This window comes from Porites lutea, chromosome 13, assembly GCF_958299795.1.
Source record: "Porites lutea chromosome 13, jaPorLute2.1, whole genome shotgun sequence".
Taxonomy (NCBI): Eukaryota; Metazoa; Cnidaria; class Anthozoa; order Scleractinia; family Poritidae; genus Porites; species Porites lutea.
Genome location: NC_133213.1, coordinates 187,250 through 209,605, shown reverse-complemented (window position 1 = coordinate 209,605; position 22,356 = coordinate 187,250). Strand labels below are relative to the sequence as shown.

General features: G+C 37.6%; 4 protein-coding genes across 7 annotated transcripts; 2 read left to right on the top strand and 2 right to left on the bottom strand.

The window, feature by feature from the left end:
• Nucleotides 1–7: 7 nt before the first annotated feature.
• On the bottom strand, nucleotides 8–5,217 carry LOC140922634 (tRNA-dihydrouridine(20a/20b) synthase [NAD(P)+]-like). Of its 4 annotated transcripts, XM_073372615.1 has the most exons (11): nucleotides 5,050–5,217; nucleotides 4,911–4,937; nucleotides 4,090–4,184; nucleotides 3,612–3,687; nucleotides 2,826–2,867; nucleotides 2,159–2,293; nucleotides 1,810–1,924; nucleotides 1,501–1,594; nucleotides 1,126–1,211; nucleotides 782–869; nucleotides 8–346 (listed from the first exon to the last, which is right to left on the bottom strand). In XM_073372615.1, exons 1-11 carry the CDS (start codon nucleotides 5,148–5,150, stop codon nucleotides 231–233), a joined length of 975 nt encoding a protein of 324 aa, XP_073228716.1. In that variant the 5' UTR covers nucleotides 5,151–5,217; the 3' UTR covers nucleotides 8–230. The 4 variants fall into 4 exon arrangements, with proteins under 4 accessions (XP_073228716.1, XP_073228720.1, XP_073228717.1 ...); XM_073372619.1 differs by lacking the exon at nucleotides 782–869 and having other exon boundaries at nucleotides 1,105–1,211; XM_073372616.1 differs by lacking the exon at nucleotides 4,911–4,937.
• A 17-nt stretch (nucleotides 5,218–5,234) lies between these two features.
• LOC140922633 (mitogen-activated protein kinase 14-like) lies at nucleotides 5,235–14,188 on the top strand. The gene is made up of 13 exons (XM_073372614.1): nucleotides 5,235–5,434; nucleotides 7,053–7,182; nucleotides 8,337–8,395; nucleotides 9,055–9,166; nucleotides 9,619–9,648; nucleotides 10,361–10,408; nucleotides 10,666–10,780; nucleotides 10,886–10,961; nucleotides 11,560–11,635; nucleotides 12,035–12,113; nucleotides 12,386–12,495; nucleotides 13,048–13,114; nucleotides 13,427–14,188. Exons 1-13 carry the CDS (start codon nucleotides 5,319–5,321, stop codon nucleotides 13,492–13,494), a joined length of 1,086 nt encoding a protein of 361 aa, XP_073228715.1. The 5' UTR covers nucleotides 5,235–5,318; the 3' UTR covers nucleotides 13,495–14,188.
• A 765-nt stretch (nucleotides 14,189–14,953) lies between these two features.
• LOC140923125 (exonuclease 3'-5' domain-containing protein 2-like) lies at nucleotides 14,954–19,681 on the top strand. The gene is made up of 4 exons (XM_073373195.1): nucleotides 14,954–15,850; nucleotides 16,176–17,203; nucleotides 17,750–18,052; nucleotides 18,647–19,681. The coding sequence occupies exons 1-4, from the start codon at nucleotides 15,222–15,224 to the stop codon at nucleotides 19,042–19,044; spliced, it is 2,358 nt and encodes a 785-aa protein (XP_073229296.1). The 5' UTR covers nucleotides 14,954–15,221; the 3' UTR covers nucleotides 19,045–19,681.
• Nucleotides 19,682–20,121: 440 nt separating this feature from the next.
• LOC140923705 (uncharacterized) lies at nucleotides 20,122–21,509 on the bottom strand. Its single transcript, XM_073373780.1, has 2 exons — nucleotides 20,892–21,509; nucleotides 20,122–20,458 (listed from the first exon to the last, which is right to left on the bottom strand). The coding sequence occupies exons 1-2, from the start codon at nucleotides 21,117–21,119 to the stop codon at nucleotides 20,156–20,158; spliced, it is 531 nt and encodes a 176-aa protein (XP_073229881.1). The 5' UTR covers nucleotides 21,120–21,509; the 3' UTR covers nucleotides 20,122–20,155.
• Nucleotides 21,510–22,356: the final 847 nt, after the last annotated feature.

The following is a 22,356-nucleotide window of genomic DNA, read 5'->3' as shown; positions in this document are numbered from 1 at the left end:
GACTGTCAGTCATATTCTTCTTAAAACCATGTCACACTGTTTGCTCTCTTAGTGTAAATGGTATTACTCTCTACTTGTTGTAACTTGCAGTCTTGAATGTCTTCAACCGCGATCATTGTCTTGACTTGCTGGCTGGTATGATGTGACTCGCAGTTCCTCTCCTGGAGCTACACCAGGGCAGGGTTTTTTGCCTGTTCTACAGGCCTGCAAACTGTGTATGCCAGCAAAAACTATTCTAGGCCAACTTCGCTTCCTTCAGTAACATCTCTGTTATCAATGCTGTAGTATTCTCTGAGGTGATCCAACACTGCTGCAGTGCTTTTGAGTTCACTGAATACCCTTCTTTCTGTAAAGATATATACGGTACTCATTGCTTATCAATCAAAGGCCAAAGGTAGTGCAAAAATTAAAATTTTCAATTTTATTTTTCACGCCTAACTTTTACAGTTGAAGGCTGCACAACTAATGACATTGTGCAAATCCTTTTACTACAAGAGAATGAACAGATAATTCTTACAGAAAAGGGTGAGTGCCCCTTATTAATTTTAATATATTGAAAAGAAGAGGGGTTGCTGATCTCATCTTCAGAAAAATCATTGCTCAGTGTTTGTGTTGCATAAATCGATTCGTGTATTTGTAAAGGTGTTTTACTGTTAAAATTAAGCCGCCTTTATTCAGTACTATCAGATTTCACTAAACTGGGCCTGAATAGTTAGAGCACGGGAAAATCATTAGAGTCAAGTGGTTTTTTGGAGAGGTATCTCAATATCTAAGAACATACCTGCTTTACTGGTTACTTTCTCTAGCATGTACATTAAATGATGATGAAAGTTGGTGAAGGGAGTGCCAAGAGAGAGGGCAATATTAATCTGTAAAAATCAAAGTAAAGAAAATGCAACTAAGAATTCAAAAACTATCACAACTTTCTTTGTATCCTATGAGGACAACTACAATGTACGAGAGATGGTCAGCCATTATTTGGGGGAAAAGTATCAATTGATAATCCCAAAGGCAATAACTTTTCCACTGCACTTTTTGTTATATGAGATAATAATAAAATAGAAAAAGACAACATCTATGTTTAACTGTTCAACAACACTATACCTCAGTCTATAATAGACATACCCAGTCTGCCACACACTCAAGAGGAGTCACACCATATCCTGCATACATAGCTGGATTGTTTAGAATACCTCTTGCAGCCATTACACCTAAAGTTAACAAAATTTAGTAGTTACGGTATTCACACCCTAACTTGCCTGTCACTGATGGTCAAATAAGGAATTAACTTCTAAAGAAACTGTGGTGTTGCATCAGTGGGGGAGTGATATTCGAAAGTTTGGTTTTATAAATTGTGTTGCTTTTAGCTAGATTAGCCACTGTAGGGGGAATGAGAGGCTGACATTTCAGGGCTAGTCCTTCATCAGGATAAAGGGCTAGAACACTGTCCACTACGGAAAACTAGTAGTTTTCAAAATTAAGTGTAGTATTACAAGGTACCTTTGACACCAGTTTTTGCATGAACATTTTTGACATCAGAATCAGACTTGATATCACCATTGGCAACCACAGGGATGGACAGACTCTCTTTGATCTGAATTATGAGACAACATATTGTTATAAATGACTGTGGTATTACTGAATCATGAGTCTACGCGAGTCTGTAATCATGAACAGATAAAATACAATCGCCGGATGACAAGTATTAATAATAACAAACATAATTGGATGTATATTTGGCAAAAAAGCCTGTGACCACTTAAAATCAAAGGGATCAACATTTTTTAAATAGAAGTCACTATTCAATACCAATTTGATAGCATCCCAGTTTGCTGGTTCACCTCTTTGTCTTACTGTCCTTCCATGAACTGTTATCCATGAAACACCAGCCATTTCAGCCTGTCTACAGAGCTGTATGGTTTTTCTATAATAATCAAAATGGAAAATTACATTTTGTAAACTTAAATACAAGCTTTAAGGATGTGCTTAGTAACATAGGTTTGTCAAATAAATGGAAACAGAGAAGAAAAAGAACATTGAATGAACAGTTAATTCAAATCTTGCAGACACTTCCCACTTTTGTTATTATGATAAGTAAGAAAAAGACTTTTTGCACACCCAAAAAGCTATAAGAAAGCATAATTATTGATTGCTTTACTTTATATTGTCATGAATTCTGATCTTGATGGATACAGGAAGTCCCGGAACTCTTGAAACAGACTGCTTCACAATGTCCTGAATTAATTCTGGGCTGCTGATTAACTTTGCACCATAACCCTCTTGCATGGCCCACCTAAAAAGTACAAGCAGTGATTTTGTTACAAATAGTTATGGATAGTCCTATGACTCATCATGTGAAAAATCATGAGTCGCTGTCCATAACCAATGAGTCCCAGTTCAAACAACAAGGAGTCCTGAATTGAAATTCTAGGGCCTTTATGTAACCAGACAGTTAACCTGACCTAAAACTCTTGATTGCAGTTTACAAAAATTAAAATAGTGTCCTTCTACATATTTAAAGCACAAGATAAATATGCATCTTTAAACAACAGCCACAGAAATCCCACGAACAGGATATTCTACCAAAAAATCTTCAAATTGATTGATTGTTCCTCGTTTCCTAGGGACGCATTTCATGAATATTATTATTATTATTGCGTCCTTAGCGATTTTTATGGGTTAGGGACGCAGAACGCAGAGGTAACAACATGACTGACAAATACAGAAAGTACAAATTAAGGAGGCCTTGTAAAGGCAACAATAGTACAACTAATAAAAACGAAAGTAATATAATAATTTGACTCATGTCTGTCTAAAAAATTCACCTCTGGGGACAGCCACAGTTAAGATCAACACCATCAACAAACCTAGTGAGAAAGAAACTTTTTAATTTCAGGATATCTCTACATGCAAGGAGATATGTTTATAATTATAATATTAATATCACTGTTCTAGGTTTAAGTCACATTTCTGTTATCAGTATAATCAAAGGCCAGGTTTTTTATGATGATGGTCATGCTTTCATATATGATTAGGCACAACCACAAGCAATTTTGCAACACTTTTGTTCACAAGGCAGTGAGTTAGCTGTGTTGAGTTACCCACAGGGATTTCCTGAAGCATGTAAATGGTGGGTTCTTGAATTCTCAATATCTTTCAGGAAAGATCTCCAATTTTGAAAATCTTTCAACCAAGGTGTTGAAATTCAAGAAGCTGTACACAAGATGTTGAAAATTCAACATCTTGTGGCAGTTAAGATCTGACCATATCAGTGATATCACTAAGATTGCTATTTTCCGATGAAAGTAGCCTTGGGCCACATTTGTAGTAACCGGGGAAAATCCCCAGCCCCCGCCTCTTAATGACAGCCCTACAATATGTCAACTTGCTGGGACAGGTCATGCAGGATAACTTACTAAATTTCTGGTCCTTTTTTACCACCAATGAAATAATGAACTTTTCATGGAACTTGCAAAGAGGGTAATGAGTAATTCTCTAGAAACTACTAAATTTGCTTGAACATTAAGCAAAGTGATTCTTGTATGTTAAAACATTTTAAAAATTTTGGTACTGTAATAATATAGATACAATATGTCTGAGGTTTAACTTACGGGGCTACAATTTCAGCAGCATCAGCAAAATCCTTCGCATTGCTGGCAGCAAACTGAGCTACTAGAGGGCGATCACCTACAGAAAGAAGGGAATGAACCGCAAAGAACCAAAATGTGCTATGTCTCTATGGGGCCCCGATTATCTCTGGATTAAACGTGGCTGCTTCGATACAATACAAGTGTGTGTAGATTGTTGTTACCTTCAAGCAATCTTAACAGATGCACAACCTTTAGCAGGTTTACATTGCATTAGTGAGGAAAATCCACTAGCCTGGACAAACTCAAATAACACTGCGGTGGACTTGGGACTTTTGGATTTAATAATAAGGCATACTGGGACTGGACAACCATTTACATTGTATTGACTGCATTCAATAGGATTACTTACCAGTCTACAGAAATGAAGATTATATATTAAATTTTGATAATTTTTTTACAGAGCTTAATTATGTTACAAGTCAATCTTCATTTTACATACCTGAGTTTGTAGTGAATTCCATATCTCTAGCTTTGATGGACTTGACAAAGGAGTCCGAAATTATCATTGGAGTGAATGCCAAATCACATCCATACCTAGATGGATAAATCCCATAATGATAGGCAACCTTTAAAATTCATTACTGTTATCTACTTGAATGCCCAGGGGGAGGTTAATAATTGGGATGTGCCGCTTGATGGGGTTGCTTTATATTATTTTAATGGGGTTGCACATTTTCAAGATTTCAGGGGTAAAAACATTCAAGTAAGTAGGGATTTAAAAATGGGAAGATTGTTGGGTAGATGCGTAAACAGAAAGTGACTAAGTTGGGATTGTAAAAATTAAGCTTACACTTTCCCAAAAGTGACTAAATGGGGTCTGTGGTGTAGCGTCAGTTTGTGTCAAGGGAATAAGCTCTATAGTATGCATTTTTTGAACTGACTGTACGTGTTATGAATACTTATGTAAGTAGTGGTATTCAATGAGAGGAAATTATTCATTAACGGTCATTAGTAAGTTGTTTGTTTATAACCGGGCGTACTTAGGTACTTTACACTGTAATAGTGGGATAGGGGTTCTGAGAGGCCGGTAACACATACCAAGCAAAAAATTCACCCAGTTGCCCCCGCCCCGGGGCTTGAAATGGTGAGTTCTGAACCTCTACATGCACATAGTAGGCAGGATGTTTTAATCGAATTATGATTTCAACATTTTCAATATCTAGAATTACAGTAAGTACCGACGTCGTAGCTTATCTCTAAACATTCGTTGTTTTTGATCAACGTATGACCCCACTGAAAAATGACAAAATTTTGATTTACCTTCTCACTAGCGTCCGAAAAGGAAGCCTGCAAATACAAAGATGCCATTTAGGATAATAGAGTCGGGTAACTTACTACCTGTCTTTACTATTTAGGAAACAAGAAATGCCAGTAATTTAAACGTCTTTTGTGTACTTACTTTGAATACCTTACCATTGGCGCACAGATCCGTACAACTTCTTTCTTCTCAAATAGTTCCAACGGTGTCAGAAAATCTTCACCTTCCCTTGTGTCCGCCATGTTGATTGTTTCCCACAATACACCTCCTACCTTCTCCGATCCAGGACTCCACAGAAGGAAAATTTAGATGCGCAAATCGCTATTTTTGTGTGTGTTTTGCGCACTTCCTTCGACAGTGGACCGACAGCCGAACGACATTAGGAAAAGGCTATTTTAAGCTAGCGGAAAATGGACGACCTTCCAGTGGGATATTACAGGGTAGAGCTAAACAGAACTATTTGGGAAGTACCTGAAAAATACAAAGATCTCAGTCCCATTGGAACGGGTGCTTACGGACAAGTATGGTAAGTACAATGCAGTTGCACTTCAAGAGACTACTTTTGTACAATTTGTCATTAAGACTCTAATAACCACAGCCCCAGTATTTACTTAAAGAATGTATACACAAGTATTAAACATATATGAAAATGAGCCACACGCACACTTGCTGTTTTTGTTTTTTACCTCGTTCAGGACTGTGTACCAACACTGCTAGAATGCAGGTAATGATCGAACCTTTGACCGTGACTCACTACTTTCGAGAGGTTCGAGTTTATCTGCATTCTAGTTATCTTCTTTGTTTGTGTTACTGCATCAGTAACTAGATTTCGCTGTAATTGTTATTTCGTTGTAGGATCTTGTGTTTCTAGAGCAACGCCTCACCGAGAAAATATGATGACATATTTGATTTTTCCTTGTAACCACAATAGATTTTAAGATAATTCATATCTTGATCCCCCACATAAACTTTTCAACTATTACTGTGAAATGATTTGCCAGTGATATACTACAGTTCCTTTAGATTCATTCTAAATGAAAGTTGAAAAATTGATTCCCTGGTTGGGAAACAGATCGGACCTTGGGACAGCGATCTGTGAACAGGATGAGGCATGAGACTACAAATCAGACTTGTTACACCTTTCACTATTGACAAAAGTGTCAACCTGCATAGTTAGGTCAAGAATTTCTGTAGAAAATGTTTTGAATTTAGTGGTATGATATCAACTAAAAAGGATGCTAGGATTTCCACATAGCCTTATGCATATTTCCTCTTATGTATTTAATACTTTCATATAGCAGAATGCAAAGAAATTTGGTTTAATAGCTAGCTTGTAAAAAGTTCTTGACCAGCAGGATTGATTAAAGTTCTTCTGTAAACTGATTTTCCGCCTAAAACGTATCCATGCCCATCAGCCAAGTTAGAACAGAATTCATCAAGGGTGGCACAGTTGATTGGTGCGCGGCCTACGGTGCGTGAGGTCCCGAGTTCAATCCGCGGTGACATCACATCCTTACTTCAACTTCTCTCCTTTCTGTGTAGCTTTGACTAGCTTTAAACACCCTTAAAATGGAGCATCAATGGAGAGAGGGGGTGAAATGAACGCTCCGTCAACCTCAAGTTTATCAGTTATTATTACAGTCACGAGTTATCGACATAATATGTGGTTGCTTTACCTTTTTTTACCTTTTATTAGCCATAGCAAAATCCACTAGCCTCAGGCTATCCGTCAGACACAAATTTTTTTGCACTCTGATAGAGTCAGTATTACAATCTTACTAGCCAGCTGTAATGTAGCAATATATATTCCATGAAATCAAACTTTTCCATTCAAAACAGAAAAGGGGTGACCTAATACCTCCTTTACAAGAAAATAGGCCACTTCTGAGTTCCAAAAACCCTCACTTTCAAAATGAGGCCAAGTGCACAACCTTTCTTGTCAAAATGAGTTTTGTTTGCAAGTGAATGAAAAATCGTTGCCGCATCGAAGACTGCGCACTTAACCTTGTTTTGATACAAAGGTCTGGGGGAACTCAGAAATGGCCTATTGATACCAACTAGGTAAATGGTGAAGCAGCTTGTAAGATGTTTGTATTGAAAGACAATTATTGCAACTTATTATTTTTTCTGTTATAAACTCAAAGCTCAGCAACAAATGTTGAAACTGGAGAGCAGGTTGCTATCAAAAAGTTATCTCGCCCATTCCAGACTACCATGCATGCAAAGAGGTCCTTCAGAGAATTGAAACTTTTACGCCATATGAACCATGAAAATGTAAGTGAATAGTTACTATATATATGAATGCAGAAATCACTTAACACTTGAGATGATAAAACTATAAAATATTTTTACATAGTGTATTAATAGTGAGCTGTACGTAGCTTACTTGTAATGTGTAGATTCACCCAAGGCTAAAAAAGAAGCTTCCGTTAATAATTTATAATTTACTTCAAACAATAAACTTGTTACCGTCACAAAGTACTGAATCCACTTGGAGTTGAGTCCGCGATCAATTGAAAACTAATAACCTGTCAGCGGATAACTTACCAGTAAAAGAAAAACAGGTAGCCTCGATGGCTGGACACTTAAGTCTGTGATATGGTCATTTGATACTGGTCAGCAGATACCCTGTTTTGACAGCTGTCAATATTGATCACAACATGGATGTGCAATATCAGGCTGTTGGCTCCTATACTAGCTAGAAAGTGTGAGATTTTATATTGGCTGCCCTGTGATGCAGACAGATGGGTGGATGATCACATGACTACCAAAATTTCTTGGATGGATAAATAACCAAATTTTCTTAGCTATGGGGCTCCGCTTGAAGCACGTGCATGGAGCTCCATTATAGAACACATAGAGCAGTATTTGACCAATAGATAGTCACAAGTCCAGTTTCAGTTTCAAATATTGCCTTGATTGTTGTCCATTGCTATCAGAAATTTATTGTTACTGATATCTTGCAGCAGATATAGCCTAGTGCAGACTTTGTAAATGCAAATATCTAGTAGGCTGGCATTAAGATGATGAGTTAAGGGGTTGGTTTTTTAAGAACTGTGGTGTTGTGTTGGTCACCATTGGAAGTTGTAGAAGCTGATGTTTCTAGCACTTGTCCCTCATCAGAATGATACAAGCATGGCCAATAATATACCTTATCAACTTGGTTTATAAAACCAAATATTTACAATGAGATGACAGCTTTGCGTGAAAGAAACCAATCTTGCTCAATTAACTGGAATGGTCAGGCCGGGGGTATAGTTAACTTTGTGAGGAACGTTTTTACATTTTCTACCAACCTGCAGACAGTTTTCCATGAGCACCAAGTTTGCTAAGTAGACATTATTGAGTAAAATTTTTGTAGCCTTATGGATCTGTCATTCAAAATAAAGCATTATCTAGCAATAACCCACCCTGTTATCTCCTTACAGGTCATTGGTTTACTTGATGTATTTACTCCAGACACATCACTTGATGCATTTAAGGATGTGTAAGTGTAAAGTTGAGGATACCAAATACAGTGAAACCCCGTTAATGCGACCACCGTTGGGCCATAAAATCCTGGTCGTAATAACAAGGTGGTCGCATTAACGGGGTCCTCAAAATAATAAAATAACTCAATGGTTTTTACGTTTGGTTTGAAAGAAAATGGCCGTAATAACGAGGTGATCTTATAAACGGGGTGGTTTTAAGGCGGGGTTCCACTGTAAGATCTTTATCCTGTCACTTAAAACTATTTTACATCATTCCAGTCATCAGTAGTATTTTTTCTAACAAGATTTTTGCTGCAACTTCAATTATCATTATTTGATATTTAAAATACTTGTTATTAATTAAGTACAAACTTTTATCAACATTTAAGGTATCTGCACCGGCAAATTTTCAACATTTTTTTTAGCTCAAAATCTATCAGCAGTAAGTTTAGGTCATGTAATATGCATATCTAGTCTTTTTTTGTAATTATATCATTGCATTCAAGAAATAATCTGCTGTAAAGTTGCTCCATTTACCGGAAGTTGAAAGAGAAATTTTAACTTCCATTTCTATGGAACGTGACCGCGGGGCCAGTGGAAGAGAAATTTGACTCTCGTGCCTTTCCTGTGAGCGCTACTATGCTGATCATGTTACTGTTTTCATTGTAATCGCTAGATACATGGTAACAGCTCTCATGGGGGCAGATTTGAACAGCATTCTTAAATGTCAAAAGCTGACCGATGAACATGTCCAGTTCCTCGTGTACCAGATTTTAAGAGGACTTAAGGTATGTAACATAAAAACATGTAGGAATCCTTTACAGCTTAAGCCACAAGAGCTAAAAAAGGCCATCAAGAATTTTATTTGTTGGCAAACAAACGTGACAGCCCTTTGGTTATTTACGTGCTAAAATTGAAATAATATTGGCAGCAGTAAATCAGTTAGAAATCATCATTTTTTGCTAAATCATCTCACTGTTTTAGTACACTAAAACAACTGTTCACCTCAGTGTCTGTGGCTAATGGTGGATATTTACCTCGTAACATCATGGCTCGGAAAATTTCCGTCACTAGCCACCTCTACTTAAGTGAATAATAATTATTCACTGAAGTGGAGGTGGTTAGTGGTGTTATTTATCAACTCAGTTGATAAAACCAAATTCTACAAACACAACATTGCAGTTTCCTTAGAAAGCAAGCCCTTCATTGAAATATTTAACATTGTGTTTATTTGTTTCAGTATGTACATTCAGCAGGAGTCATTCATAGGGTAAGAAAATTCATAACTATTGCATTGTTTTACAGTAACAGAAACCATTTGGGTTTAAAACCAGCAATAGTGTTTATGACTGTGAAAGGTTTGAACCCAGGAGTCATTTCAAAAGTAGGTTGAGTTTGATCGTCCGGGTGAATGTAGTCCTGAATAGGACTGTTGTTGTTGACTGACGTTTCGACAACCTGTGCGGTAGTCATCTTCTGAGTCAAAGTGAGTTGTATCACGTCAGTTGATGGTATTATACTCTGGTTATTGATCTGATTGGTCAATTATGTCGCGATGTTATTGGTCGTCTGTCAGTTAAGCTGTGATGTTATTGGCTGTGAAGACTCGTAATCAGTAATAGTGTTTATGTCGCTTTTCCATCCTTTATCTGTTTTTAGGTTTTTTCAGTTCACTGTGAATAACCAGGTTAACCCTTTTAGTCCCAATAGTGACCAAGATCAATTTTCTCCTAACAATATCCATACACTGTCAAGAGATAAGTTATGAGAATAAATAAAATGATCACCCAAGTAAAAATGCCTTGATCTTTTATCAAATTCTCTCAACTCATTCTTGAAGGAAATGTATGGAGATCAGTTTGGAGAATTTGTATGTGGATACTGGGGCTTAAAGGGTTAAAGAAATAAGTACAGCCCTTTCATCCAAGTCATCAATTTTATGTGGATTTTGGATTTTTTATGTTATCTTACTGTCTTATAAGGACTTGAAACCAAGCAACATAGCTGTTAATGAAGATTGTGAATTAAAGGTGAGTTGTTTTTTCTGCATGTTTATTAATATCCATGTTGGATTTGAGGTCTCCTCTTGCCATAAAAAGATATTTTGGCACATTACTACCTCAATGATTAAAATAGAGCAACAGGAAAATATTGATGCAATTACTCAAAGTATATTCCTTATTGTAACACATCAGGAAAAAGATGTTGACGCATTTTTGTGCATTGTTAAGATAATATTAAATTTTAAGGTTAATAATTATTAAAATCACCAAGTTTTTATTGGTAGATTCTGGACTTTGGTCTTGCAAGGATGGCAGAAGAGGAGATGACTGGATACGTAGCCACACGCTGGTACAGGGCACCTGAGATCATGCTTAACTGGATGCACTACAACAAAACGGGTTTGCTGCATTCATTTTGTCTTAATTTACTGTTGTCCTAAAATTGTTTGTGAAATATAAAGATAATGACTTCAAGCTAATAATGTTTTTAAACTATTTTGACAGTGGACGTTTGGTCTGTTGGATGTATTATGGCTGAGCTGTTGACCTCCAAGACATTGTTTCCTGGAAATGATCATATCCTTTTACCCAACAGACTGACCAGGGATCTTCTAAAGTTGGGGAAAGGGTGAAAAAATCGCGTGGAGAGGGAAGTGAAAGGGTTAGGGGTTAGGGTTAGGGGTTAGGGGTTAGGGGTTAGGGTTAGGGTTAGGGTTTTATCCTCATGCAAATAAAACTGATTTTCACAAGTTTTTGCACTTGTAAGCCTCATTTGAAAAGTAATAGTTTTTGGAACTCAGAAATGGCCCATGGTCAGTAAAAACATGGCAAACTGAAGGAATAGTAGTTAGCAAAAATGCGACCATTCTAAATGCATATGTGTAATTAACTGAGTTAGCCCCTATAAAAATCAAAAGGCTGCCGATATGTTTGTGCTCAAAATCTGAAATTTTCCTGGATTTTGCAAGCAGGAACCTGTACAAAATCCTCCAAATCAGAAATTAGCTCTCCTGCTTTGAACGCAATGAAAAATGGTTCTAAAATTTTTTAGATTATTCAAAGTTAAAGCAGTATTCCAGATGTGGAAACTGATTAAACTGTGGAAAACTGCTGCTTAGTTTGACTTGAGGCTATGCTGTGGTAGTTGTTGGTTGTTTATCTTAACTTTACAAAAATATTGATCAATTGACACGGATAATGAAGCTTGTTGGCAAACCAGATCAAGAGTTTTTGGACAAAATTAGCAGTGATTCTGTAAGTACAGCCTATGTTTTGTTTTTATTTGTCTTGAAAAAATTTTGTGGAAATTTTAACGTGTCTTATATGTACAGGGTAGAAAGAAAACACCTTTGCATGGAAGTATAAATTTTATCATTTTATTGAAATATCATTACTCATTTTTTATGCTCATTGGCTCAGTTTGTCTTACTTTTAATTAGTAATAGTTGAATACGTAGAGAAGGGATTATTTATACCACAAAAACAAAAATATGTTTTCTGTTTGCAGTAAATAGTTCAAATAACTATTATATTATTTTATTTATAGTTATTATATTCCCTTCATACTATTGAAAATCAGTGCTTTGAAAATCAACCAGTGCCGTTTTCTTTCAAGTAAAATATATTTTAATCTCAATTTTTGTGTCTTGACAGGCAAGAAATTATATACTGTCAATGCCCGAGTATGAAAAGAAACCTTTCTCAGATGTCTTTCTTCACGCTAACCCTCAAGGTAAATATATTGTTTAGCATTGACTAAACAATAGTCGATATCTTCATCATACTGAAAATCTTCTTAGAAATAAATATTAATTTTCATGAAAGGTTAATGTGTTCCTTTTCACACAAGAATGTTTTCCATCTCAAACAATAATATCACTTTTTTTATAAGATAAACCATTATAATAAAACATAAAATAGCCTGTTCCTGGACACTAGCTATTTCCTATGGGACAGATCTCATACCACTTTTTTGTTTGTTTGTTTATTTGTTTGTTCAATCAGCTGTAGATCTGCTGGAGAAAATGCTTCTTCTTGATACGGACAATAGACTGACTGCAGAAGAAGCCCTTGCTCATCCTTACCTTACTACTTATGCTGACCCAGATGATGAGGTGCAGACTTACACTCCATCTGCTTCTAAATTTTCCTCAATGTTACCTTAAGAAATCTGTCTTTGATCTGATAGCACTAGAAACTTAGGTTATTACTTATCTGCTGTACCCTGTGCAAGTATATCCTATGTGAGAGCTTTGCAAACTATTAGATTTGGATTAAGATTAGAAAATTATAGAAGTTAATCATGTTCTTTGAGCCCATTCTGTTTTCCATTCTTTCTTCGTGGGGCCGGGGGTCAATGAACAGAATTTGATGTACCACAGTAAGATCTAGTAACACTATTGTACTTGTTTGATCGTGGTTCAACAAGCTGTGCTGCTGTTGGATGAACTTTTGATGTTGTAGCCTAGTTTTAATATAAACAATACCAACAACAAATGAGTCAAATGAGTGATACATTGAATATTTCAAGAATACAGACACTCATCATTGACTGTTTATGTACCACAGATCCCTCCCTTTAGTTTTACCTTTTGATTCACTGAGTTCAGTCAGTACACAGCAGTTAACTGAACTGAAGTTTTGCAAATTAAAAATTCTTCCTACAGCCAACATGTGAGCCGTTTGATGAAGTTCAATTTGAAGCTAAGGATTGGCCAATAGATAAATGGAGAGGTACACTGTTCTGTTGTAATTTTACCTGTGTTTGTAAATGACCTGAAGTCAAGTACGTTCCATGGTGAGATTTTAGGAGACATGCCTTCCCGTTAGTTCCTTCTTCAGGAGTCACCATGGATTGTGGAAACTCACTGATGGTGGAGGGGCTATACATGTAGCTGGGAGGAACCTGTTCCCAGGGATATCTCAACACTAGGGGTGGGAATGAAGGTGTTCTTTACCTCAATCCCCTGCCCCTCTAATCCCCAGTGGGATAGTAGTTCTGCCTCTGTAATCATTCTTACACCATTTTTTTTTTCTTTTTTGAAGAACTATGTTATAAAGAAATTCTTGACTTTAGAGCGAAGAAAGAAGAGGAGGCCATGCAGACTGGCTAATGAGAGTGAACGACATTAAGACAAGAACTTGGTTTTTTAAATTATCTCTACCATTCTAGTATCAGAGATGTCTTTTAAAGAAAAGTTGCTAAGATTATTGCTACTTGGTACCTTTTGCCCTCCAAACACCTGAAAAATTTTTAAGTCACTGAAAATATTGAAAACTGTCAAGTACATGTAAGACTATACTATTAGATATCATACTTTCAGCAAACCTAAATTTCATTCATGGAAAATCAACAGCTTACATTGTTACTTAATTTATCACTCCACAGGTATTTTAAGTTTGTCATGTAATTGATGTAAAATACATTGTATCAAAAACTGTAGAAGAGTACAAAAGAAATGCAGGAAAATCTTTAATGGCTGAGCTGCATTTGCCTATGGTTAAAACACTTCAGCCCATCTTTTTAAGTTCTGTCAATTTCTAGAAAGGGCGATTTCATCAAGACAAGGGCATGCTTTTGTTATTGTGTCCCTGCATGTTGTCAGTAAAAGACTTGCTGTCCCAATTCTGAGTTAGAGCATGCAAAGACGTACTGCCTGTTCTGTTTGATTGAATGCGTGTATAAATTAAAGAACTAAGAAATACCGAGCTAGTAAAACTATGCACTTCCAACTTGTCAAAGTAAAGTGTAAAGTTTGTATACTGTAAAAGGAGTGTTAAAGTATTAAAGGTACGTGTTGCCATGTGTGTGAATGTTGTAATTTTATGGAAGATTAAGACAAGGAGGTGTATGGGCATCCATGGTCTTGAATTTTCAAGATCTTGCTGGCAAAATCTTAAGTTTTCAACACCTTTCCAGCGGGATCTTGAATTTTCAGTAATTATACCCATACTATGTTATTTCTGAGTTATACTCTCTTATGAGACCAGCGCTATAATTTCTTTTATGCGGGTTACTAAGGTTGATAGATGCTATCCCCACCCTTTAGACCATTAGAGTGTTTGTCTTTTTCTGCTGCCAAGCAACTTTCTTGCAGTCAAATAACACCAACTACAACCTGTGTACAGCTACCTCTCCCCTAAAAATTCAGATTCCCTTGAAGGGGGTGGGAGTAGGTGGGGGGGCTGCACACTGGCTACTGCAATTTACTTGATCCTCTGTCATTGACCTTGTTAACATTATCATACCCAAAGTAAATATGGGGAAGGAAAGTTGTGGCACCAACTTTTTTAACATCACCAATCATCAATCAAATTATCCAACTAATGAGTTGTGGTCCATGATACCAATCCTGGACATTGGTACATTATCAATAATCTTTGTCAAAGGTAGCGCTTATACAATGGCTTGGTAAATTTAGACCCTGGATCCAAAAATTACCAGGCACAGAGCAAGTATTATCTTGACAGCAGGACTTTGCTGAAAATTCAACATCTTGCCAGCAAGATGTTAAAAAATTAAGTTTCCGATTTTTAAGATTTTGCAACTCACCATATTGAAACCCTATACAGCCGGGAATCTCTTTTTTATTCGGTGCATTTGACATTACGGAAAATTCTGTTTTTAGATAACAGATTCTGAAACCGGAAGTGGCTTGATAAATTATTGGCCCTGGCACTGCCCAGTTCTTTTCAGCAAATTTTTTCCGCCTTTTCTTCTGGCAGAAAGAAGCTGGGTACCAGAGATAAAAAGTGAATCAAAGATGGCGCACCCATGTTGCACCATAGCGTGTTGAGAAAATAATTTTTTCCTCCTGCATGGCCGACTAGTACGAGAACGATGTCAGCAACATTAAAACCATACACCAGTGACGACGACTTCCGTATTTTAAAGGGCGAACACGGAAAGATTAACTGGAAAGAATCTCGACTTAAAAGCTCAAGATTTTATTCAACTGTGGTTTCTATTTTAAGATTTTTACAATGGTTTCTTGGCATTCTTTTCTTTGGGCCAGTTCAACGTCTGTGGAGCCCTTCCCACATCATTTTGCCGTCAGCAAGTGTAACAGACAATAAGCCAAAAATGTCCCGAATTTTCGTGCTGGATAGTGTTTCATCCTGTGATAACCTTCTAAAGTCGTACCGTGCACAGTATCCTTTTAAGATGAATTTTGTTGGGCTAGACTGTGAGTGGGTGAACAAGAAAGGCCAGAAAAGCGCTCCTGTTGCTTTGCTTCAAATTGCAACTCCCCTTTGTGACTGTTTTCTTATTCGTTTGTGTAAAATGGGGAATCATCTACCACAAACTGTAAGAGATATCTTGGAAGATAAGAACGTCCTTAAATTTGGTGTTGGTATACAAGACGATGCAAAGAAGCTTTCAGGGATGTTTGGCATGGCTGTGCTAGGCTGCGTGGATCTCAGGCATGTAGTACAGAGGTGCCGATTGGATCATACTGGCGAGCGAAGGTACCTTATCTGTAGTCATACCTGCCTCTGTTGTCATGGCAGCTGATCAGTTTACCATGATAAGCACCCTCCCTCCTTGGGTGGTCATTTGCAGGAGGTTTGACCACATGAAAGAAATTTTCAACTCTTTGTTGCAATGCTTCAAAGCACCAAAGTAACAGTAAATTTATAACAATTCCTGAGAGACCAGACTTGAACCAGTCTCAAAACAAGTTTCTTATTGCATTTTTCTTGAAATGCTTGTCATTTCAGTAAAGAAGTATTTTGAGTTTGGAAGTCAAAGGGAAAGATAAATATTCACTGCATTTTTGGTTTTGTTTTACAGTAGTCACAAGATGAGCCTTGATGCCTTAGCCAAGAGAATACTAGGTGTTGCAATGGATAAATCGTGGAGGATTCGATGTAGCAATTGGGAAGCAGAGCAGCTCAACACAAGACAGATTGAATATGCTATGAATGATGCTTTAGTTGCAAGCCACATTTTTCTAAGACTAATCAAATTGAAGGACGAAGAAAGAAAAGTTAGCAGAACTTCTGACATTTTTGAGGATTGTTCTGAAAAGAAATATCAAGTTATTCAAAATGGTGATTTGATGTATGCAGATTATTTTAACCACAGGGTCAGTGAAAATGAAACTCATTCTCAGTTAAATGAATTTGATGCACTTGTTGATGAGACATCTTCTGTTGACAAGGATTTGGCAACTAGCAGTGAAAGCCCTGACTGTCATGTAGTAGGAAGAGAAACTAACATTGCACTTGCCATTGAAGCAATTAATAACCTTGAATCACAAGAAACAGAGGACAAAGAAAAATATGACATAGAGAGCATGAGTCATGAAAAATCAAGTGAGGTTAATGTAGTCAGCAGTCTTGAGAGCCATCCTAGAGAAGATGATTTTACATTTTGTGGTGATTTTGTACCAGATGCTGTTGACTGCACCACTGTCCGTACTTTTGACGAGGAGGACATTTCTTTTGATGGTTATGAAGTCACAGCAGACCTAAATAAGATGGTATCTGAAGGAGGAGAAGGCTACTTTCCCAGAGAAGAAGTCATCAAACTTTTGCAGGACACGTCCTTTTGCCAAAGAGCACATTCTCTCTGTCAGGGAGTGACTGATCTTGCATTCAAGCATAAAAAAGGGAAGGTTACAACTAAGAGGAATACTAAGGAGAATGACGAGGCAAATGAATATCCTTCAATTGCAACTGATAAAAAGGCTTACAAGGGAATAAGAACTGTGAGAAAATCACCCCTTTACATGAATTGTATGTTAGCAGCCCCAGATGGTTCAAAGCTTTGCACTCTGAGTCGTAAAAAGGCAGATTGGTACATTGAAAAGGAACTAGGTGGGAAAATCTATCAGTACTTATCTTACAAAGCATTAGTTTAATCTGTGTTTATTTCTAAGTAACAACTGCATAACTAACTAATATTGCTTGGTGTCTAACCCCCCCAGAACAGACTCGCAACACCATTGGATTCAAGCGGCTTATAAATAATTTTATCTTACACATACAGATAATGATTTATTTTACCCTAATATACATTTAATACAATACCTAAGGCCCATCAAAAGAGTAAATCATATTATTGGTTTCCTAACTAGTCTGTATTAAATCGTACACTAAGGTAATCAATGTATTTATTTCACGATTACATATTCACTGAACTCTGCTGCTGTTACATGCCATTAACTTTCATTGTAAGAGCTTATTGATTATAGGTACACAGGTCAAAACAACAGGAGAGAACCTTTAAAAATATTTATTAGAGTCTTTTTGACAGATAGGATTCCTCATTTCTTGTTTGAATTGTTAAATAGATGAGCATACATGCGTCATACAGCTGTGTAACTGTAGAACAACCATTAAAAATGATCTACTTTTTTGTAGGGGAACTAACTGGTCTTGACCCGTACACTGTCCAGCTCAAATTTGAACCATCAGGAAGGCCAGGATCAGAAGACTCATATTACCTTAATTTCAAGGACAACATTTGTGTTGTTTGTGGAAGAGATGATAGTTACTTAAGGAAAAACGTCGTGCCGCATGAATACCGTCGTTATTTCCCATCCTTCATGAAGGACCGTCACTCACATGATATCCTCTTATTGTGTTCTGAGTGCCACTCTTTATCAAACTGCTATGATTCAAAACTGCGAGCAGAGCTGTCAGAAAAGTATAATGCTCCACTAGGTAAGGGTTTCTGGGTAAGGTATACAGACAACTCTCTCTAAGACTAACACCTTTGGGACCTGACCAGCACTAAGAGTCTATCTTAGAGAGATGTCCATCAATAAAGAGAGTAAAGGGAGGCAGGGTCCAACCATAAATGACCATTTTACTTAGGTGTCCATCTGATACAGGTGTCCATTAAGAGAGAGTTCACTGTATGTCATTCAACCAGAGGGCTCTATTATAGCATTACACTCTACCTTTTTAAATCTTACCACCTTCTCCTTAATTTTGTATTAACTGGCAGTTGGCATTGCCCAGGTAAAGTTGCAAGCCTAACTACTGTAGGATGAACCCAACCTAGCTCATGCACAGATGCCCCCTCCCCTAAAAAAGAGAGGGTGTCTGTACACAGGAAAGGTCCAAACTGGCCTAAGCTAACTGAAGGTGACAGGAACTTGGCCTGATATTAAGAGACTTACTTAAAACCTGTAGCACCCAACTCATTGACACAGTCATGAGTTAACACAGTTTAATTCTATGCTTAGAACATACTAAAATGTTACCAATCCTTTTGTCATATTTAATCACTTTAATTTTGACCTTTCCTTTAAGGAAACGCCACCGTTGCTCGTCTTACCAACGATTCAGAACTGAGCAAAGTCAAGTCCGCTGCAAAGGCCTTAAACTATGCATATGACAGGCTCCCTGAGGAAAGGCGTGAAACCTTATTAACCTGTGTTAAGAATTACTTCAATGTTCAGGTTGTTACCCAAGAAATGATCTCCCAAGCTGTAGTCATGGAAACAGCAAAGGAAAATCCCAATTTTGTGTCTCATGGACATGAAGTGGTGAGAAAGATTCGCGAGGAAGGACAATTGCTCGAGTTTGAGAAAATGTGGCGGAAACACTTTATCGATACAATGCGCCCGCAGTACCTTCCGCCTTTGTGGTCAGTAGACCATCGTCACGAAACATTAAAGGAAAAACTTGAGAACAAAGTCGACAGCTGAATCGGTTCCTGAATTTTAAAATACCTTAACGAGACAGACGTTAAAATTAACGCAACGTTTCTTTTTATTAGTTTAACAGAGAGTTCTTCTAAGAGAACAGAAAGATATCAGAAATGTTACAAGACATCGGTTTGCATAATTGTCGATTATTCGAACGATTGTTAGAACGAAACAAACCTTAAATGAATGTTGTTCATTTTGGCTAAGATTACTAGAACGCTAAAGGTGTGGGGTAAAAGAATAAAAAGTATGTATTTTGCAAAGTAGTGTTTGCTTTTTCGCTTTTTTAATGAAAATAAAAAGAAGTAAAAAATCGCCGGTTTGTTCACAAGACGAATAAGATAGAAAAATAAACGAGGCTGTTATGAATTTTGAAATCCTCGAGGTGATTCGTGTGGACTGCATTACGCCTCCCAATAAATAGTTTCACTTGTTCGGGGTCAAAAAGTTGCAGTATATAAGTACCGGCTTAGTCACGTGACTGCCTTTCCATAGCTGAGTACTGAATAATGGCAAAATGTATTCACAAGTAAAATGTTGTTTAACAATTTCTGTGTATAAAGTATATACGTATTGATGTCTTCAGAACATGCCAGGTTCGCCTCTCCAAAGTAGCTAGAACAAACAAAAGTGGCTATCAGTTAGAAAAATGAAGTATATAAATGAACGTTAAACAGGACATTTTTAAACGTAACGCTTTATATTGTACATCATTTAGTACCAAACCGGTCCACAAAAGGCAGCAGATACGGTCACGTGTTATGTGGATTGAAAAAACGCTGTACATTGATCTATTGTGTCTTCGAACATGGCGAGTGAGACGCTACAAAACCGTTTTTCTCTCGCCTCACCTGACGCTCGCAGGGGTGTGTAAGTATGGCACGCCCCTTTACGTGCGGGAGAATTTTACGCCGGTGCTTCTTTCCTTACGAGCAGAAGTTTGAGGAAAACCCACTTTTTCCAGTCTATTACCTTTTTTACTAGAGCGAAGTTATTAATTTGAAAAGTTCCCTCACCTCATTTTCAATCATAGTTTCTGGTTCTTCGTTATCATCAAAAACAAGGAGGCCGGACAGACCACTGCAATTGAAGGAAAAAACACGTGAGATTCTTACAACTCTGCCATTAAATGTTGAATAGATCTTCTTTTTTCAGAGCGTGAAAAAGTCAAATATTGCAACATTAAAAAAAAAATGTTCAGAAATAAGTTTATTGCAAAAGTGGACGGCCACATAATTCTATGGCACCTGGTAAGCTCGTCAATGTCATCTTGACTTGCCAAAGCCTCCAACTCTTCTGGGTGATCATTAGTGGATTCATTTTCAGCAAACTGTTCTGATTCCTTATGAAGCTTCTCCAGTACTTCACCGTAGTACTTAATAGGACCACCAGATGAACTTTGAGCTTGAATCATCTACAATTATTAAGATAGCAATATTAAAATTACCCGCCAATAGAGGGGGAAGCAAGGGTGAGAGAGGTATAATAATTTCCAATCACAATGAGCCTTATTTACCTGTAGTACAAAAACACTTGCATGGCGAGTAAACGGTTTGGAGTTGGTTTGAAAACTTTTTTAATTTTTGAGATCCTTATTAAAAGGCGTTTTAGATATCCCAAGATAAAACCAAAATTTGTCGTAAAGATTGTTCATATAATTGCACATACATTTTGTTATAAACTGTTATGAGCTTTTTAGCTCACTAGCTGCTACGTGGGTAAATAAAGGATTGATTGATTGATTGATGACAGTGGATCGAAGTATTAAGAGCAACCGTAAAATCTCATTCATTATGTTAACGAAGGAACTCATCCTTTTTTTCCCGCAAAAGGAAGCACAACACAACCTCGGCTACTATTTCCGGTGGCAGTGATCGCTTTTCTCTTTCTTTGTCCACAATGAGCTCCTTTGCCACACCTATCTCTTCCTGCAATGAAGGTCTCCGTTTTCCTGTCGACGCAAACTGTTCCTTAACTGCACGGCATTTCTCCTTGGATCTTTCAATACTCTGTTTATAATCCCACTCTGGAGTGACAACCAAACGAGCAATTACCAGCTCATCTGCAAAGGACATCCGACGACCGTTTGGAACCGAATCAGGTTCTGTGCCGCAGCAGTGCTTTATGACACGGCGCCTCTCAGATGCCTTTGTTTCAAAGTGTCTGTTCTTGCTATGCCCATCAATAATGTTCTTGGCTATCCATAAGCTATCAACAAGTGAATGCCTTCTTTCAGAAGTCTGCCTTTTTATAATCTTTCTCCTTTCCGCATTCCGGGAATCTCGCCTCCTATCTTCCGCAATAATCTCATCTGGTGACCGCTGATTTGGAGACACCTTTGGTTGGGTGATATTTGGCTGTTTATAGGCAGCTACAGCAAACGAAATAGACAGATGTTACGATTCCGGCTTACTGGCATGAAACTGTAGGCTTAAGCGAGGACTGATGAAATAAAAAGTAAAATTTTAGTAATGTACCTGCAAGCATTTTCGTCCTGGCTTTTCTTCCTTTTGGTGGAGGGAATGGGGGAGGGGTGGGTGGCACTGCGGGAACTGTGTCATATTCTGTAGGATAACTTGGGTTGACTCTAACACTCGACAAGTCATCATTGTACCATCCTGACGCAGAGTCCTCTTGATTCATCCAGTGGCACATAGTTGCATAATATTTTCTAACAGGCCTTAAACAAAGACAACAGGAAATGAACAATATACCTCATTGGGAGTGGCTAGCAATTGGTATCTTTTATAGTTATTAGTATCTAAATTAAGGGCAAGAAAAACTTTCGATGGAAAAGAAGGTTGAGCTGCTAAAAATGGTTTATGGTTGTAAAGATCGTCTTACCACGCAAATACGAAAAACGCAGTTGAAAGAAGCACAATCAAGACTCCACCAACGACAAAGATGACCAGCAACGTAGTATATCCTACAGAATGTTCTTGATCTTGATTTCTCTTTTCTTCGCTGTCATTTACCGCTGGATCATCATGTAGTCTTATATCTGCCGTCTCTGCCAGGGATAAACCACTCCATCGGACATTACCGCCGACTGGTTTTGTAAACGGCTCATTCGCATTCATTTCAGCAAAATGTCCACTCCCATCTGAGTCTGTTGCAGCTCCCTCTTCTCTTGAAGAGCTACTCTCTCTGCTTCCGTCCTCATCGTCTTCAAGATACCTTGGAAAAACAGATCAAGGATCAAGGACCCCAAAGCCCGATCTAGGTTTTTAATTGGGGTGAGCGGTGAAACGGGGAGCTCTACTCAGACACAAACCGTCAATAGTATCGTAATAGGCCACTTCCAAGTTCCAA

Coding starts and splice junctions, on each gene's coding strand:
- LOC140923125 (XM_073373195.1), top strand. CDS start 15,222: ATGTCAGCAACATTAAAACCATACACCAGTGACGACGACTTCCGTATT. Junction 15,851..16,175: donor GATCATACTGGCGAGCGAAG/GTACCTTATCTG, acceptor TTTGTTTTACAG/TAGTCACAAGATGAGCCTTG. Junction 17,204..17,749: donor GTACATTGAAAAGGAACTAG/GTGGGAAAATCT, acceptor ACTTTTTTGTAG/GGGAACTAACTGGTCTTGAC.
- LOC140922634 (XM_073372615.1), bottom strand. CDS start 5,150: ATGGCGGACACAAGGGAAGGTGAAGATTTTCTGACACCGTTGGAACTA. Junction 4,938..5,049: donor CCAATGGTAAGGTATTCAAA/GTAAGTACACAA, acceptor TTGTATTTGCAG/GCTTCCTTTTCGGACGCTAG. Junction 870..1,125: donor TTGAGTGTGTGGCAGACTGG/GTATGTCTATTA, acceptor TGATTTTTACAG/ATTAATATTGCCCTCTCTCT.
- LOC140922633 (XM_073372614.1), top strand. CDS start 5,319: ATGGACGACCTTCCAGTGGGATATTACAGGGTAGAGCTAAACAGAACT. Junction 11,636..12,034: donor ACAAAATTAGCAGTGATTCT/GTAAGTACAGCC, acceptor GTGTCTTGACAG/GCAAGAAATTATATACTGTC. Junction 12,496..13,047: donor ATGCTGACCCAGATGATGAG/GTGCAGACTTAC, acceptor TTCTTCCTACAG/CCAACATGTGAGCCGTTTGA.
- LOC140923705 (XM_073373780.1), bottom strand. CDS start 21,119: ATGTCCTTTGCAGATGAGCTGGTAATTGCTCGTTTGGTTGTCACTCCA. Junction 20,459..20,891: donor CACCGGAAATAGTAGCCGAG/GTTGTGTTGTGC, acceptor TAATAATTGTAG/ATGATTCAAGCTCAAAGTTC.